Source organism: Lepus europaeus, chromosome 20 (assembly GCF_033115175.1).
Source record: "Lepus europaeus isolate LE1 chromosome 20, mLepTim1.pri, whole genome shotgun sequence".
NCBI lineage: Eukaryota > Metazoa > Chordata > Mammalia > Lagomorpha > Leporidae > Lepus > Lepus europaeus.
The window spans coordinates 58,724,896-58,743,605 of NC_084846.1; the positions used below are offsets into that span (position 1 = coordinate 58,724,896).

At 43.1% G+C, this 18,710-nt stretch overlaps 1 protein-coding gene across 9 annotated transcripts in view; it reads right to left on the bottom strand.

Moving 5' to 3' along the window:
- The window catches only part of ADAM22 (ADAM metallopeptidase domain 22), a 225,743-nt gene that overhangs the window by 27,135 nt on the left and 179,898 nt on the right, over window positions 1-18,710 (bottom strand). For all 9 annotated transcript variants that reach the window (XM_062179303.1, XM_062179300.1, XM_062179302.1 and 6 more), the window contains exons 18-25: window positions 17,997-18,077; window positions 13,223-13,273; window positions 12,947-13,010; window positions 11,228-11,333; window positions 9,003-9,122; window positions 3,649-3,817; window positions 1,271-1,385; window positions 215-305 (exon numbers count right to left, since the gene is read on the bottom strand). In XM_062179303.1, the coding sequence (XP_062035287.1) occupies window positions 215-305; window positions 1,271-1,385; window positions 3,649-3,817; window positions 9,003-9,122; window positions 11,228-11,333; window positions 12,947-13,010; window positions 13,223-13,273; window positions 17,997-18,077 (797 nt within the window). The remainder of the gene's footprint in view (window positions 1-214; window positions 306-1,270; window positions 1,386-3,648; window positions 3,818-9,002; window positions 9,123-11,227; window positions 11,334-12,946; window positions 13,011-13,222; window positions 13,274-17,996; window positions 18,078-18,710) is intronic.

Consider the following 18,710-nt stretch of genomic DNA (forward strand, 5'->3'; position numbering starts at 1 on the left):
TAATAAAAACGAGTTGTCTCAAAATCTTCAAAAATTGATCACTTATTATTCCAACTATGCCATGAATAATCATTGATTGACTACTGAGTTAGACAAATTTTCATTCAAGTATGAATCGCAAGTATTCTATCTAAAGGCACAAAACTTTCTACATGTTTTCATTTAATCAAAACGCTTAAAAGCAAATTTTGAATTATTGAAACATTTCACTTACTTATATCCCCATGCAGTTATTCCTAATATGAGGGCCAGCACTAAAATGGTGCCAGCTATTATGCCTATTATGATATTGGTGCCAGCTACACCTGTAACAAAAAACCAAGAAAGAAACTATATCAGAGGTCTAAAATTCTTTCATGAAAAAATTTACTCTTCAGATTTGCAAGCATTATACTAACAATATTATTTTTTAAAGAAAAAAACTGAGTATTTACATCAAGTGGTTTTTTTAAATAATTTTTTGTGTATGTTGCATTTTAATTCTTGTCCAAGCACATTTTGCACAGTTGTATTTTCCATGTATTTTTAAGCAAAATATGATGTCACTGACATAAAGGCAGGTGCAGTGACGGCACAAAGGGAAAGGAAATGCTACTCCACGGCACAGCACCTGCCAGGGAGGACCTTTAGACAGTCTTGGTTCCTTTTGACTGCTAATTCTTTCTCAGAAACTAGAAATGTTACTGCTCACATCACTTCATTTTTTTGTTTGTTTTTATTTTATTATTATTTGACAGGCAGAGTTAGAGAGAGAGAGAGAGAGAGAGAGAAAGGTCTTCCTTCCGTTGGTTCACCCCCCAAAATGGCCACTATGGCCGGCACACTGCACCCATCCGAAGCCAGGAGCCAGGTGCTTCCTCCTGGTTTCCCATGCGGGTGCAGGGCCCAAGCACTTGGGCCATCCTCCACTGCCCTCCTGCGCCACAGCAGAGAGCTGGACTGGAAGAGGAGCAACCGGGACTAGAAGCGGCACCAATATGGGATGCTGGCGTCGCAGGCAGAGGATTAACCTAGTGAGCCACAATACCAGCCTCACATCATTCCATTCTGACAATTAATACAAGACCCTTATTGCTTTGGGTCTCTGTGTGGTATTGCCTCTCTCAAAGTGAATATAAACTTCTGCAGGGAGAAAACATGCCTACAGGTTTACAGGATCAGTGCATTATATGAGTATATTTTTCATTATCAAAAAATAATTCAAACAAAAATGTCTGATGGGCAGTTTTTTCTTTCCTTGTGAATAAAGACCAACAGATGAAGTACCCACCATTACCAGACAGAGTGATCCCAGCCTTTGTGTCATCATTGTGAGGGAAATAAGTGTTACAGTCAGCACCTGTCCAGTGCCTGTTACACACACACTTCAGCTCGTTACTGCACACCTGCAAGCCAAAGCAAGCAGAATTAATACCAACTCGCCAGTACACAGCAACGAAAAATGAACACTAACTTGTAATTATTTTATGCTTAGAATTTGATCACACTGAAAACTGTTGGTACTCTCTTCCTAATACTAATAACTTTTATCTCTCACTGCAGAACCAGAAAATACATACTGTTTTCCAGAGAAAAAAAGTAGACCCAAAAGGGACAATGAATTTTTAAAATTAATTATTGAGAAAGGCAGAGCAACAGAAAGAGAGGGAGACAAAGATCCTCCATCTGCTGGCTCACTTCCCAAACAGCTTCAAGAGCCAGGTCTGGGCCATGCAGAAGCCAGAAGCCAAGAATTGCATCTTGGTCTGCCACATGGGCGGCAGGGGCCCAAGCACCTGCACCATCTTCCACTGCTTTCCTAGGTGCATTTTAGCAGGGAGCCAGAATGAAAGTGAAGCAACCAGGACTCCAACTGGTGCTCTGACATGGGTGCCGGTGTCTCAAGTGGCAGCTTCACCTGCTGCACCACAACACCCACTTCAGAACAACGAATCTCGGGAGAGGAACTAACATAGCTCTTTAAAAAACTCAATGACATCATTGTTTTGACTTTCACTGACTTAAGTTTTATGAGGGAGATTTTAAAAAATTAGCAGACATACAATCATCTATCAATTATCTAATACAAAAGGCTTTTTGTCTTCTTCCAAGAAAGGGGTTTTTGTGCTTAATGTTATTAATTTTCTTAGGAAGCAGAAGATAAGGAAACGTCCTACAGAGAAGCGGGGTGGCCTGCTGGTGTGCAGGGTTGAGAGAAAAGCTCCACAAGGAGAAACTTCACACTGAAATGGCACCAAATCTTTTTCATTATAAACAAATAATCTCTATGCATTTATTCCCCCAAGAAACAGAATCTACCCCTGAATCTTATCATTCAAAGTAACTCTGAATGGAGTAGGAAGTAGAAGAGAGTTAAATTAGGTTTCAGACCAGGGAAGTGCTGCCCAAGACAGTGCCTCACGGCACAGGTTTCTGTCTTCTTCGATCTGATTTTCCAGAGGTCAAGATCCATCCACATATAAATGTAGCTATAAAATAGCCCCATCAAGGGGCCTGCACTGTGGGGTAGCAGGTAAAGCTGCCGCCTGCAGTGCCGGCATCCCATATGGGTGCTGGTCAGAGTCTCCACTGCCCCACGACCCATACAGTTCTTTGCTACAGCCTGGGAAAGCAGCAGCAGATGGCCCAATTCCATGAGCCCCTGCACCCTTGTGGAAGACCTGGAAGAAGCTTCCTGTCCCTCTGAGCCAGAAGACAGGTGTGTCTCCCTGTTCCTCTGAGCTGGAAGACAGGTGTGTCTCCCTGTCCCTCTGTGCTGAAGACAAGTGTCTCCCTGTTCCTCTGAGCTGGAAGACAGGTGTGTCTCCCTGAACCTCTGTGCCGGAAGACAGGTGTGTCTCCGTGTCCCTCTGAGCTGGAAGAGTGCCCATCCTCCCAGCAAGGACAACAGCCTGTCATCCCCCAGCTTCCTCTGGCATATCCCTCAGGTGTGTGCATGAATGATAGGGATCGAGGGCTCACAGTTCCAGATCAGGGATCCTCTGCCTCAGCTGGATAATACAACCAGTAAAGCCAAGGGTGAAAGGAAAAGCACAAAGCACAGACTCAAAGAAACAGAATGCACATTTATATATTGGTATCAACTCTTCACTGGACAAGACAAGAGAATCCTCGCTAACAAAGGATAAATCCTTACCCTGTGAACTGACATACTGAGGACCTACAGTACCTGAAACAGAACTGAAAGAGAGAAAGTAAACTGTGTCACACCAGGGAAACCGTTCCCCTGACACATGCTGTTCTCACTCCTAGGATGCACTCAGAGGGTACACACTGCTCTGCCTACTGCCCTCATTGGCCGTCTGCTCTGATAACTCAGTGCCCAGACCACACCGCAGCATCCCCCTGCTTTTTTTTTTTTTTTTTTTCTTAAATCCTGTTAGGATTTATTACAATCCATTTCCCAACTCACTTGTGGAAAGCTGACATTACATGAGGCCACATTTACATAAGAAGAAAGACAGAAGAATTTGGTTACAAAGATTTTCCTTTTTCCTTTTTCCTAACCTCTCTGGGATTCCACAACAGAAGCACTCAAGTAGCCATGACCAAATGAGAAACAGAGAATCAGGTTTTCTTTAATTAGGGAAATACTTCTGTGATGGAAAAGAAATGAACAGTTCCTCAGGCGAGGTGCCAAATACTTACTCCGTTTCCTGAACAGACAGTGCCTTCTTTACTACTTAAGCAAGTGCTGAAGTTGAAAGACGCCACAGGGAGGCACCTGTGTTCTAAGCACATCATTTGGGGACCACATGGTGTCCCATCCTCCACATAGCCAAGATCCACGTCTTCTTCCAGCTTCACATGCCCGCCACTAAACACAGTCGGGAAGAAAAAGAAAGCACTGTTCTGTTAATTCAGTCCTCTTGAGAAAGGCCTGAAATCTGAAAACAGGACGTCACTTCTCCTATCCACCACCTGTAACTGTAATAAAATCCAACAGCACAATCGTGCTGAACCTCTAAATGGAAAAACCAATTGAATCTTTTAATCTTTCTGCATAAATTGATAACGTTTAGTATTTAAACACGATAGTTATAACAAGGGTCTGAATTGCAATGGCTTTATCATTTTGCCTTGGCTGTGATGTACAAGCCATTATTAGTAGTACTTTATTTGATAAGTAGGTTTCAAGATCTCAAATGTGTTTCAAAGATGAGAAGTGATTTCGGGTTTTTATTTCCCAAAAGATTTGCATATGTACAAATTATATTTGAGAATAACTAAACTATCGTAGCTTTACCATACAATATAACAAGTCCACATCCTATTTAGAAATTTTTTTAAAAACACAATGAGAATTTAACATGTATATTTAAAATCAATTTATTTATATGTACTATGTCAACACTAGTATAAAATCTTCATTCTTCTGATTTACTTATTTTATCCAAATTATACATGTACATAGCTTAAATAGTCAGATAGTTTCTCACATATAATAAAGCATCCTCCTGTCATTACTCCTCCATATACCATTCCTGGGAAAATAATAATTTACATCCCTAATTGATTTTTTAAGTATTTATTCATTTATTTATTTGAAAGGTAGAATGATATAGAGGAAGAGACAGAAAAAGGGATATCTTCCACCTATTGGTTTAATCCCCAAATACCTGCAAAAGACAGGGCTGGACCAGGCCAAAGCCAGGAGCCAGGGGCTGCACTGGTCTCCTCATGTGCAACCCATGTACTTAGACCATCCTCTGCTGCCTCCCAGGTGTATTAGCAGGACACTGGATCAGAAGCAGAGGAGGGACTCAAGCCTAGGCACACAGGTTTGGGGTGCCAGTGTCCCGAACAGCGGATTAATATGCTGTGCCACAATACTCGGGCTTTTTTTTTTTTTTTTTTTTTTTTTTGACAGGCAGAGTGGACAGTGAGAGAGAGAGAGAAAGGTCTTCCTTTTGCCGTTGGTTCACCCTCCAATGGCCGCCGCGGCCAGCACGCTGCGGCTGGCGCACTGCGCTGATCCAAAGGCAGGACCCAGGTACTTATCCTGGTCTCCCACGGGGTGCAGGACCCAAGCACTTGGGCCATCCTCCACTGCACTCCCTGGCCACAGCAGAGAGCTGGCCTGGAAGAGGGGCAACCGGGACAGAATCCGGTACCCCGACCGGAACTAGAACCTGGTGTGCTGGCGCCGCAAGGCAGAGGATTAGCCTATTGAGCAGCGGCGCCAGCCTGCCACAATACTCATCCCCAATATCCTCTTTTGTTATTTATTTATACATGTATTTTTAAATAGTGAGTTTGTATTACTATTTTTATTATTGAATTTTATATATCATCAGCTGACTTCCCTCTGTAGAATTTGAAAGTTTACCTCTTCTCCTTCCTTCTCACACCACACCCATAAATTTCCATTTTCCCTATCCTTCCATTTTAAACTTTTGCTTAATTGATAGTTAAATCAATTACAAATATGCACATTATAACTACACAAATCTTTTTTTTTTATTTTTATTTTTATTTTTTTATTTTTTGACAGGCAGAGTGGACAGTGAGAGAGAGACAGAGAGAAAGGTCTTCCTTTTGCTGTTGGTTCACTCTCCATGGCCGCCGCGGTAGGTGCGCTGCAGCCGGCGCACTGCGCTGATCCGATGGCAGGAGCCAGGTGCTTCTCCTGGTCTCCCATGGGGTGCAGGGCCCAAGCACTTGGGCCATCCTCCACTGCACTCCCTGGCCACAGCAGAGAGCTGGCCTGGAAGAGGGGCAACTGGGACAAGATCGGTGCCCCGACCGGGACTAGAACCCAGTGTGCCGGCGCCGCAAGGCGGAGGATTAGCCTAGTGAGCCGCGGCGCCGGCCTCTAACTACACAAATCTTATTCAGCTGAGTGATACATCAGGATTAAATCCTTTCCCTATACAACATTTTCTTTTCTTTCAGCAAGCCATTTATTTGTGTGCTGTTTCTTTGCCTACTTTTCTAAGGACGTGTCATTAACTCAAAAGTAATCCAAGCTCTGTGCTGGCTGTCAGAATCTCCACAATGTGTGTGAGCATCGCTCCCCCCACTAGAGCTCTCTCCCGAGGCTGCTCCTGTCCAGTTGTCGCCCTGTATCCGACACAGACCTGTTAATCTTGGATTCTCCTCTCTACTGATTTCCAGTAGCTTCCTGGGAAAGGGTGTAGAAGCGTACATTTTGCAGAAGCTTGCATCTCCACCAAAGTCTCTATTTTCTAACCTCACACCTGAAGGACAGTTTGTCAAGGCTGGAAATGACGTTTTCTACTGTCCTCTAACTGTTGGAACTCCCGTTGGTAAGTCCTGGGCGATTCAAACTCCAGTGGCTTGCTTTCTTCCTCCTCTGTGGAATCCAGGATTCTTTTCACTGTTCTATGGTTCGAGGATTTTGTAATGGTCCACTGAGATTTGCCTGTGATTTCCCTCACGGTACCCAGGACCTGGTAAGCTGTCAATGCAAACTCAAGTCTCCTTACTCTTATTTGCTGACAATTCCCTCACTGCTGTTCCCAGCCCCTCTTTTTTTTTTTTTTAAACTTCTAATTTGTTTTCCTCCAGTTCCATTTCTTTGCCTCTTTTTGCCCTATTTTCTAGAAAATAATTTCAACTACTGAGCTTTATTTCTGCCACCATATTTTAAATTTCCAACAGCAAGTTTTCCTTCACTGAATGGCCTGTGTTTTTTTTTTTTTTTTTTTTTTTTTTTTTTTTTTTTTTTTTTTTTTTAAGTCAGAGTTACACAGAGAGAGAGACAGAGAGAGAGAGTTCTTCCATTTGTTGGCTCACTCCTCAGATGGCCACAACGGTCGGAGCTTTGCCAATCTGGAGCCAGGAGCCAGGAGCTTCTTCCAGGTCTCCCACACGGGTCTAGGGGCCCAAGGCCTTGGGCCATCTTCTACTGCTTTCCCAGGCCATAGCAGAGAGCTGGATTGGAAGTGGAGCAGCCGGGACTAGAACTGGCGCCCAAGCCGGCGCTTCAGGCCAGGGCGTTAACCCGCTGTGCTGGCCCCATATTGCTGTTGTTAACAGCCTTCTATTTCCTTATTTTATGACAGAAATCTCTCGTGCCTCACGGATATTAAGACTTCTGTTTCTTTTTTTCATGTGGGAGACTTCCTTCATATTTTAGCTAGGGGGCCAAGGTAGACAACTGGAAATTCTAGGGTCTTACAACGGAAGCTGGACCATTTCCATATGACCCTGGCATCAACAGTGCACACTGTCCCCAAGCTTCGAAGCCATTTGTTTAATTCTCTGTGGAGTATACAAATCTTCCATGGGAGGGTGGGCACTCCCCAGTGTATCCCAATCAGGAAAGTGAGCCCCAGGCATATCTAACGGCTTCTTTAATACATCAGTCCACCCGTCTCCACTCTTTTTTCTCTCTTTCAAGTATAAATGACACATCCAATTCCTGAGCCTTTTGGAAAGTTTCAGTGTTATCCTGGATTGGTCCTTGGTTTCCCCATTACTGATGGGAATTCAGCTGTCTTAGCGTTGATCACTCTTGCACTACATACCTGCTCGTTCCACCTACTCAAAAATGTCAATGATGTTGCTGCTTCCTTCTTTCTGTGCCTCCCTGTGGATTTATCAGTTCTAAAAAAGATCTATTTATAGGGCAAGAATTTAGCCTAGTGTTAAGCTGCTGGTTGGGATGCCTACATCTCCTATTGGGTACCTGGGGTTGAAGCCTAGCTCTGCTCTTTTTTATTTATTTAATGAATGCATTTTTATGTAGATACAACTTTAGGAATACAGTGGTTCTTTCTCCCATGCCCTCCACCCCACTCCCATTCCCTCTCCCATCTCCTTCTTCATTATGGATCATTTTTTCGTATAACTTTATATACAGAGGACCATCTCTATGCTAATCATAGATTTCAACAATTTGCCCCCATACCCACACACAACATATAGAGCACAGTTTGGGGAGAGAATTTGCAGTCGATTCTCATATTGCAATTCAACAGGGACACAGGTCCTATCTGGGGAGCAAGTGCACAGTGACTACTGTTGTTCTTTTAACAATTAACACTCTTTTTTATGACGTCAGTGATGATCCGAGGCTCTTGTCTCAAATCCAGCTTTCTGTTACTGTGCACACTGGGAGGCACCGAGTGGTGGCTCAAGTAGGACTGAGTTTCCAGCTCCCAGCTTTGACCCGGCCCAGTCTTGGCCGTGGAGGGCAGGTGGGGAGTGGACCAGTGAACGGCAGCTCTCTGTCGCCTTCCCTCTTTCCCTTCCTTCCTTTCGTCTTGCTCTCTGCCCCATCCTTTCTTTTCTTTTCTCCTCTCCTCTGCTTTCCTTTTCTCTTCTCTGAAATAAATGAATAAATACAAATTTTATAGATCTATTTAAACAGGCATTTGGCTTAGTGGCTAAGATATCTGTGTCCCATATTGCAGTGCCTGGGTCCAACTCCTGGGTACATACTCCAGCCTCCTGCCAGTGCAGACTCTGGGAGGCAGGGGTGATGGCTCAAGTCACTGGGCTCCTGCCACTCTCATGAGAGACCTCGCTTGTGTCTCCAGCTCCTCAGCTCCAGCTTTAGCCGAACCCTGGCCAATGTGGCATAAACCAGCAAAAGACAGCTTGCTCTTGTTCTCTTTCTCCCTTTCTCTCTGCTCTCAAGTAAGAAGAAAATAATAAAAAAAAAAGTTAAAGATTCATTTAATGATGTTTTACTGGGATTTCAGAAGAGATCAAAAGTGGATCTATAGAGTTGGTCAACTGGCTGTAACCAAAAGTCCCCATGCATCTTTCTCAATAAGAAAGAAATGTAAACTAAGACTGTACTGACCAACTAAACATGCTTCAACTAACTACATGACACTCTACATTCAACTTTGTACCTCATGACGCTCTACATTCAACCTTATACCTCTATTCCATCAGGATTTTCTCAGTCATCTCCTCGGATGGAGAGACCGTATTCCAGCTTCAGAACACACAGAGGAACTGAAGACAGGGGGTGCTACATGGCATTCCTGGGAAGACGAGGACTAATGGAGTGGTTACACGGTTACCTGCAGTTTAACGTCCTCCCCTGCTGCACAACCACGGTAGACGTGATTTCACCATCGAGTTCTCCAAGCCGTGGGATGTTACCGACGTTAGTGCACAAAAGGTAACCGCAAAGCACATCCCTGTGTTGAAAGAGTATCAATCATTTACTTCGTCTCCTTCCCCAAAGATACAGAGAACCACGCAGAGCAAGAAAGATAATCTCTCATTTTAACACTGGGTTTTTATCAACTATGTTATTAACTCATGAGCCAGGCAGAAGAAAACAAGGCCAAAGGAGCTGGCCTCCTACTCTACAAAGTCTCCTCTCTGAAACTCTTCTTGGTGCACCCAGATCCCAGTGGTTTCCTATCCTTTCCTTTACTGTCCACTGGTTCATGTGCTTAGCTAAAAGAAAGTATCCATGAAATGGACTTCCTTAGTTTCACAATTCTTCCACATAATGCATCACTGGATATGTTAAATTATTTTTTAAATATTTTATAGGTGAACAAATGACCTTTGGATGAGTATTCTTTTGTAATGCAGATGTTTCTACAGTCTGTCTCCCAAGAACCAAAGGAGAGATTATATACCATATATATTTCATAGATTTCTAGACAAAAAGGTCCATTTTTTCCTTTTTTAACATATATCATTACTTCCCCAACTACTGCATAGGATTCTAAGCTAACCTATAAAACATTTCCACTGGTGTAAAATACCATCTTAAATATTCTACATGTCTAGCAATTTTAATTATTAATAGATAATATGCATGAATTTTAATATTTATTTGATGAAGACTAATTTGTAGGCCATTGAGATTATATATGAAAATATCAGATTTTATCACATGGAGAAAAGAGAAAAAGAGGATCTGCATCCATCAACATAGAAAAAATGCATAATTCATTCTTTAAAAATAAATTTTAAATCATATAACCATTTTACTGTTCTTATAAAACTTTCTCAACACAGAAGCAATGGTCATTCAAAAATTTTGGAGTAACATTTATGTGATGAACCTTAGTGATTTGGAATATAAAAAGAAAATTAGATATCATTTTTATTCTCAAAGAAATTAGTGTCAATATATTTAAGAATAGTACTGAAGGATGTGGAAGTTTTGAGGAAAAGAGGGAGATGATTTATTTCCAGAGTCAAATCAGGGGAAGATTTATAGAGATTTATATTTTACAACTGGGCTTTGAAAGATGAGTAAATTTTGGCCTGTTGATGGTATGGGTATAAATGGTACTTCCCAAGGAATAAACGGCACAAACACAGGCTTGGGGAAGGAGTATAGGTTGGGGGAAATTGTAGAAGAGATACAGGGCCAAGCTAAGGTTCTATCTTATTTGGTGAACAAGACAGTATGACACTCAGAAAAGTGGTTAGGAGAAGTTTCTGAAATCGGAATGCCTGGATTCTAATTCTATTTCTATTACATCCTAGCTGCCTGACCTGGGGCAAATCAATTAAATGTGTCTCATTTTCCTTGACCATAGACTGGGAGGACTGCCATCCAGATGAAAGGCTATAGCTTACAAAAAGTGTGATACAGTGCTTAGCACATGGTGCACACTCAATAAATATTGGTTCTTACTATTCTTACTATTAACTAGCTTTGTGGAACCAGTGAGATTTGGACAAAGAATTGGCATAGTCCAAAAGATTCTGAAGAAGATCATTCTGATGGTAGTAGCTTAGAGTCTGCTGGCACAGCAAACCAAAAAGAGAATTCTCTAACAGTTGAAGCTCAATACAGGTCTGAGATTGGGCAACGACAATAGAAATAGAAATTAAAGACAAATGCAGGGGGAGCAAAAGGGAAGAATGGGTGATCCGGCAAGTCGACATGTGAAGAGGGAGGGCAGATCACTTGGAGGTTTCTGAACACAAACAGTGAGATATTGAGACCTTTGGCAAAAAAGGTGTTGGTATAGAAAAGCCAGAGCCAGTTACTCATTCAAAGGCATTGAGCGCATGCTCTGATGGCTTTAACTTCTGCTGCTTTGCAGATGCTGGAATCTTCTAGGTGAGCAGTGCCAAAACCTGGGCCTTAGGAGAGAGGCGAGGGTCCGTGTCAAGATCTGGGGAGCCCTCTGCACAGGAAAGGCAGGGACACTGGGGAGACCAGTGAGCAGGCAAGAGCATGCTTTGCAGGATGCAGAAAATGGCCGACCCAAAGCTTCTGCTTCTAACTGCCTGAGGGCTGAACCCCAGAACGACTCGCCCGCCTCACCGTTTGTTGCACTGAATCCATGTGTCTTTGTCTTTCCCACAGTTACCCTTCTCCGTCCCTTCGATGTTCAGTTTCTCGTAACAGTATTTGTCTGATGCCTTCACCTCTGATGCAGAACAGACAGTTTTTTATCAGTGAGGGAGATAACATGTGAGTTGCTCAAACGTAACTGCAACCTAAGTCAAGGGTAACTGCAACCTAAGAACTCTTCACTGCAATGTTATCAGTTCCCAAGACTGCACCCACGGCTCACCAGAGCTATAAGGCAGACATCTATGACTCAGGTGGATTTTTTCATGACTGCTTATGGGAAATTTTGAAAAAAAAAATAGATTTCTGATGGCAATCAGAAACAGGCTGTGAAAGTAATACACATCAGGAACTGACGAGTAATTATGGGAAGATACTATCTAACGGTTCCTTGAATAAAAAATACTCCACTCCTCAATCTCAGCACCAAATATAACACATGATTCCTCACTCAGCATCTTTATTAGTCATAAATGACATTTTATTAAAATAGTTTGCAATATAATTAGATTTGAGAAACTGGTAGAATTTCCTTCTTTCTTAATAATTCTTAGCTTTCAAAATAAAATTTATTCTGCTTTTAAACAAGCTTGAATTCAATCTAAATCTCTGACAGTAAAATAACATTTTAAGGCATGAAAGCTTCCTGGTTTTTCTTCTCTGAAGCCAAGATTGCTTCATTGAGTTATCTAAGAGCATAAAATGACTTTTTACAAACAGATCAAAGGATGGCTGTTGGCATAAATTAAAAAGACACAATTAATTACGTTGGTAGTTTATTTTTGCTCAAATCGTAGAAATATAACTATGTGTCTTTGTTCAGACCATAAACCTGTATGACTAAAATTCTCAACCCCAATGCTTCTAGTTGCTTAAAAAGAGCATATACTATACTTTTTCTTCTAAAACGAGTACAGCCACTACCTAGAGATTATCATTATTTTTAAAGCCTTTTTTCAATATAAATTATCTTTTATAAGAGTTTAAAACAAAACTGTTTCCAAAAGTTTGGGCCAGTAATACTTCTAGAAAAAATATACTATATGAGTACCTCAAAATGTGGTAAAAAATGAAACAGAAAAATAAGTTTATTTTGGTGCAAAAACCTTTGAAATCCATGTACAGTTTTTTCATAATATGCATTTTTTCACAAACATTTTAATACCTAATATCCACTGGAAATTTTACAAATTTGAAGGAAATAACATTGAAATTTCCTTCCGACACAGGAGTGCTATCTCGGCTGAAGGTCACCCATAACTAGAAAGCTGGCTAGAACTTAGTGCAGCTGAAATGCTCTAGTTCTGAGGCAAGGAGGCCCTATCCAGGGACCATGTCCAGCCCATATGGTTAGGCAGGTTTTGTGGAGGGCACTCAGCTAAGGAGAGCACAACAGGAGCTGGAAGCAGGTTTGCTCTGTTCCCCAAGCTGTGCGCCCTGGCACAGGCTCCACCTGACAGCAAAGGCACCTTCTGTCTCGACCGCAGGCGCCGCCACCAGCAGATGTAGGGGCTATGTCTTCCCAAGGGGTGCCTTTCTCTGATTTCTGGAAAAGTACCCCTGCTAAGACCTGCAGCAGCTCTCAGAATCCCCCATCACAGAGGGGTAAAATGTACCTCTAGCCCACATGTCCCTAATAAATCTAATATTATACTTTCAACATGATCAAGCCACACTCTCGATACTCACTCTGTCCCCAGATGTATTTGCATTGTCTATCCCTGGTTTTACATCTCCCTCCAAAGCAAATTCCCTGAGATGAAAAAACAAATCCCAATTAGTGATGAAACGCTGCGTATGTCAGGTAACGGAAACAGAAGACAGGTGTGGGGAAGCAGACACGTATGATTAAAGGCCCTTTCTTTTTAGAACTGATTCGGAAGCACTTAATGATCTTCCTATTCTAACACTTCAGTGTTTCATGCAGGTACCCACGAAAAATTCAGTAAAGAGGAAGTAGCCTACCTGAACACCGTCACATGGATATCCATCCATTTTATGAATGTTAGGGGCACACTAGGAACAGAGATCAAACCATGAGCCACATGCAGAGTACAACAACAGTCTGACAAGTCATTTCTATTTTCATTTAAGAAATCACTTCTGATAATACAGGTAGCCCCACCTACCATCTATAAATAAAAACAAAATTAAAAAGGTGAAGAGAAAGCAAGAGGAAATACAACAAATCATGCATTTTTAAAAAAGATTTATTTATTTGGGGCCAGCGCTGTGGCATAGCGAGTAAAGCCACCACCTGCAGAGCTGGCATCCCATATAGACACCTGTTCGAGTCTCGGCTGCTCTACTTCTGATCCCACTCTCTGCTATGGCCTGGGAAAGCAGTAGAAGATGGCCCAAGGCCCTTGTGCCCCTGCACCTGCATGGGAGACCTGGACCTTGGATCCTGGCTTCAGACTGGCCAAGCTCCAGCTATTGTAGTCATTTTGGGAATGAACCAACTGATGGAAAATCTCTCTCTCTGTATACAGTCCTCTAACTCTGCCTTTCAAAAAAGTAAGTAAATCTTTAAAAACAAATATTATCTATCAGAGGAGGGGAAAACAGTTCATTACATAGCAGTGAATCAAAAGAACTGACTGCAGTCATACACTGAAATGTATCTTGCTCCATCCACTACTCCTCAGAGCAAGAAAAAGAAGGGAACAAAACAAAGCAAAATTGTGCCCTCATTTGGCAGACTGGTAACTACAAACAAAACAGCCCTTATACTTAGAATGACCACTACCTTCTTGTATAAAAATAGGCATTTTTAAACATAGGCATGATTCAATTACAGATAATTTTTTAAAAAGATTTGTTTGTTTGTTTGAAAGTTAGAGTTACAGAGGGGCAGGGGAGGAGAGATCGATTCTCCATCCACTGGTTCACTCCCCAGATGGTTGCAACAGGCAGGACTGTGCCAGGATGAAGCCAGGAGCCAGGACCTTCATCTGGGTCTCCCACGTGGGTGCAGGGATCCAAGCACTTGGGCCATCTTCTGCTGCTTTCCCAGGTGCATTAGTAGAGAGCTGGATTGGAAGTGGAGCAGCCAGTACTGAAGCAGGTGACCATATGGGATGTCAGCATTGCAGATGGCAGCTTTACCTGCTGTGCCACAGTGCTGGCCCCATAGATAATATTTTATGTTGCTATTTCCCTTTATTTTGGTCATTCTAATGTCTTTATGTGCATAATGAACTGTTTTGTGGGTACCATTTTTATTGGCTTTAATGCATTGCCTTGAGCTAACAATGAGGTTCAATAATCACTTCTAGTCACCTCCTCTTAACTTCTGCTGCTACAACTAGTGCAACAAGAGCATTCCTGCATGCCTATCGGTATTAGATTTAGGATTCTTCAAAAATCCCTGCTTGTTTATAAAATCACATTCCCAGGAATTTCCTCTAAAATCTATTTTCTGTTTTGAAGTCTTAAAGGTAATCATTCATTAAATCCTCAACATCAATGGGCATTAGCTTAGAAAACACCGCCAGTTAAGCAGCCAAGAACTAGAAATACCTTTACATGAAAGATCTTTAGTATCTTAGGATGGTGACTTTTAAAACAATACGTATTTAATGGTTGATGTATGTCTGCCATTACTGAATCACTCTTCTCTGGGGGAAAAAATTCACAGGCAGTCCTTGCTTTGCACAGCACTAGGATACATGAATTTCCACACCTCTATGCTTGTGTTAAATAACAACAGCTCCCTAACAGCATAGTTATGAGTTCAGTTACCACTATGATAACTGTATAAAGCTCACCAATCCATGGATCACCAGGCACATAATGGATGCCTCTCGTGGTTCATAACCCATTGTGTTACTTCTTTCGGAATCTATCATGATCAGTCACTGCTCACCTGCGCTCACGGCACAGACAGCAGGGTGTGTAGTTGTGCTGCCTCTTTATCTCCCAGGGACACCAATGCTTTACAAAAATGGGTAATTAAAAGAGAAAATAAAAGGGCAGCAAATTCTGCTAATACAGACCCTGGGAATCAGCAAGAGATGGCTCACATGGCTGAGGCCCTGCCAACCATGTCAGGGACATGGACTGGGTTCCCAGATCTTGGGCATTTGGGGAGTGAATCAGTAGATGGAGTTCTCTTTCTGTATCTCCGCCTTTCAAAGAAAAAGTACAGCAAAGAAATGAAAAGTGATGGGGCCAGCATTGTGGCATAGTGAGTGAAGCCCCCACCTGCAATGCTGCCACACCATACAGGTGCAGGTTCATGTCCCATCTGCTCCACTTGCGATCCAGCTCCCTGCTGCCGGCCTGGGAGGGGCACTGGAAGATGGACCAGGTATCTGGGCCTTCGCACCCACATGGGAGGCCTGGAAGAAGCTCCTGGCTTCAGCCTGGCCCAGCCCAAATTGAACCAGCAGATAGAAGTATATTTCTCTCTCTCTCTCTTTCTCTCTCTCTCTCTCTCTCTCTCCCTGTCTCCCTGTCTCTCTCCCTGTCTCTAACTCTGATTTTCAGATAAAAACAAACAAACAAAAAATGCAAAGTGATGAGACCAGAGTAAAATTCAAATTGAACCTACATGGAAACAAACCAGCTAACTGGAACCACTGATTATATAACAAGAGACTCCAGACACGCAGCCAGAGGAACAAGAGAAGAAGAATTTACTGGCATAAATGAATGAAGTGCACCTGACATAACAACTGATGTCCCAGAAGAAGCAATGCCAGCTAGAAACTTCACTTTCATCTGTTCACATCTCTCGGAGGTGTTTCACAGCATTGAAAGGATAAAACGTTAAAAGCTGATACAATTTTGAAAAGAAATTTGACAGTTTGACAAGGTATAGAAACAATGCTAGCTCAGTATCAAAAGGTTATGACAAGAAGGCAAGCACAGTTCAACCTACTCCTGATAAGATTTTTATAAAGACATGTTTTAATTCTCAATAATTTCTATTTTAGTTTATAGTGTGCCAAATAAATTAGCTTATTTTTTCATTTGTAAATGCATTTAAAGCCAATAGTAAGATAGTTTTTAATAGTTTGAAGGAATTTTTTAAAGATCAAAGAACAACTGTAGCGTGTTCCATTGATTTTTATAAATTTTTCTATTTACTTATTTTCATGTCTTTAGACAGGCAAAGAGATCTTCCATCCTCTGCTTCACGATCCCCAGATTCCCACAATAGCCAGGGCTGAGCCAGGCCAAAGGCAGGAGCCCAGTTCTCCATCTGGGTCTCCCCTGTGTGTGGCAGGGGCTTGAGCACTTGAGCCATCTTTAGATTGCTGCCTCCCAGTATGCACATTAGCAGGAAGCTACACTGGAGTAGCCCAGACTCAACTCAGGCACTCTGATAGGGGGTGTAGGAGTCTTGATATGGGACAGGTGGTTTAGGACCACAGAGCTTGAAGCACCTGCAAGCCCAAAGCCCCTGCTCTATGCATAGTACCTGCCGACTTTATAATCACACCACCCATTCCCGGGATGTATCTCTCTCACTTGAGGTTGAGGGAGAGGTACCACATGAATAGCCACTCCCCTTCCAACTTCATAAACTGGGAGGGCCCAGGAGGTGAAGGTGCCTTCTCTCCTCCATTTCCCCTCCTGCACCCCTCCTCTCCTTATGGCCCACTCCACTCCTCACACGTGTGTTCAGTTTCACACCTTCTGAACAAAATTTTTTTTTTTTTAATTTTTGACAGGCAGAGTGGACAGTGAGAGAGAGACAGAGAGAAAGGTCTTCCTTTTTGCCGTTGGTTCACCCTCCAATGGCCGCCGCGGTAGCGCGCTGCATCCGGCGCACCGCGCTGATCCGATGGCAGGAGCCAGGTGCTTCTCCTGGTCTCCCATGCGGGTGCAGGGCCCAAGCACTTGGGCCATCCTCCACTGCACTCCCTGGCCACAGCAGAGAGCTGGCCTGGAAGAGGGGCAACCGGGACAGGATCAGTGCCCCGACCGGGACTAGAACCCGGTGTGCCGGCGCCGCAAGGTGGAGGATTAGCCTAGTTAGCCGCGGCGCCGGCTTCTGAACAAAATTTATTTTCTATATGCCAGCATTAAGAATTCATCTTTTTATGCCTGGCAAGGATCTGGAATAAAAATTAAGCCCCACTTCAGTCCCAACCACCTACTAAAGCTACTGCACCAAACAGCTGGCCCCCCAATGATGATTAAAACCCCCTTGTGGGTCTCAGCTTCCATGATCAGTTTTAGGGTCCAGGAATAGCATGCAAACCCAGAACTGAAGCAACCATTTTGAAATCTATGAATTGTCACCAAAGTTTATCCAATTTCCCTGGCTTATCTATCTATTACTGAATGCTATCAATGGCTGGGTTAACACAAGTCAGCTCAGATAAATAAGAGTCAAAAAAGAGGAACAGGTTCCCCTTGGAATCCAGGCTCTGTGGTTTCTCTGTCTGGGGTAATTCCTGTTGCAAGCTGCTGAAGTACAAGCAGTCTTCATTTCTACCTTCGCTAAGTAGATGAGAAGAAAATGCCTTTTACTCCCTACTTAAAAACAGAGTAGTCAAGGCATTCATGCAGTCTTAGGTTGGCTCAATATTAAGGCAAAATTATGCTGAGCAGCTGCCGCAGTTTCAATTACTGAAACTTAAATTCCTGAAGAATAAAAGGAGAAGGAGAGGTGATGTGAAAGAGAGACAGCACCTTGCATGTTCACATTTCTCCTGGGAGTTGGTGCTCTAAAAATACTCCTCCTTTTCCCCCTAGGGTTGCAAGGAATTACTCTGCAGATTACCTGGCTTGAATTTCCCGAGCATGTTTCACGGATATCACAGTCGTTCACGGCTTCTCGGCATACGGTCCCCATGGGCTGAAACTAAAAGGGCCAGAAATCAACACGTAAAACTGTAGAGGGGGAAAAAAACACTCATATTATTGCCTTGAGAGATGAGAGCTGTGTGGATTGGGATAGCTCAAACCATTCTAGGAAGCTGAACCTTTGAAAGCCACAGTCCCTGAACGAAATGCTGCTTTAGGAGACACTGTCTCTGTGTGACTTCCATGGCCAAGGCACAGAAGCCTCACAAGGCCGCTGAGCAGGACGGAGCCTGAAGACGTCTCCACCGGCAGCGGAGCCAGCTCCAGGCTCTGCTGAGTCTTCCGCCCGCCAGCTCTGGCGCTTTCCCCACCCCCTTCACTCCTGCTGCCTCTGTGTATCTTCTTTCCCTTCCTTTCCCTTCCTCTCCCTTTTCCTCCCTCCCTCCCTTTCCCTCTCCCTCTCTCTCCCCCTCTCCCTCCCTCCCTCCCCCCCCTTTCTTTCTTTCCCTTCCTTCCCTCCCTCTCTTTCTTTCTTTCATCCAATCTCTCAAGAACTTGAAGGTTCAGCTTTGGGCTAAATCACAAAAGTCAGATATCCAAAGCCATCCTCTCCCCTTCCCCTATCCCACATGCTATCCCCTCCCTTCTTCCAGCCTGCCTCATTGTTACTTAGGATAAATCTTGGTCTTTT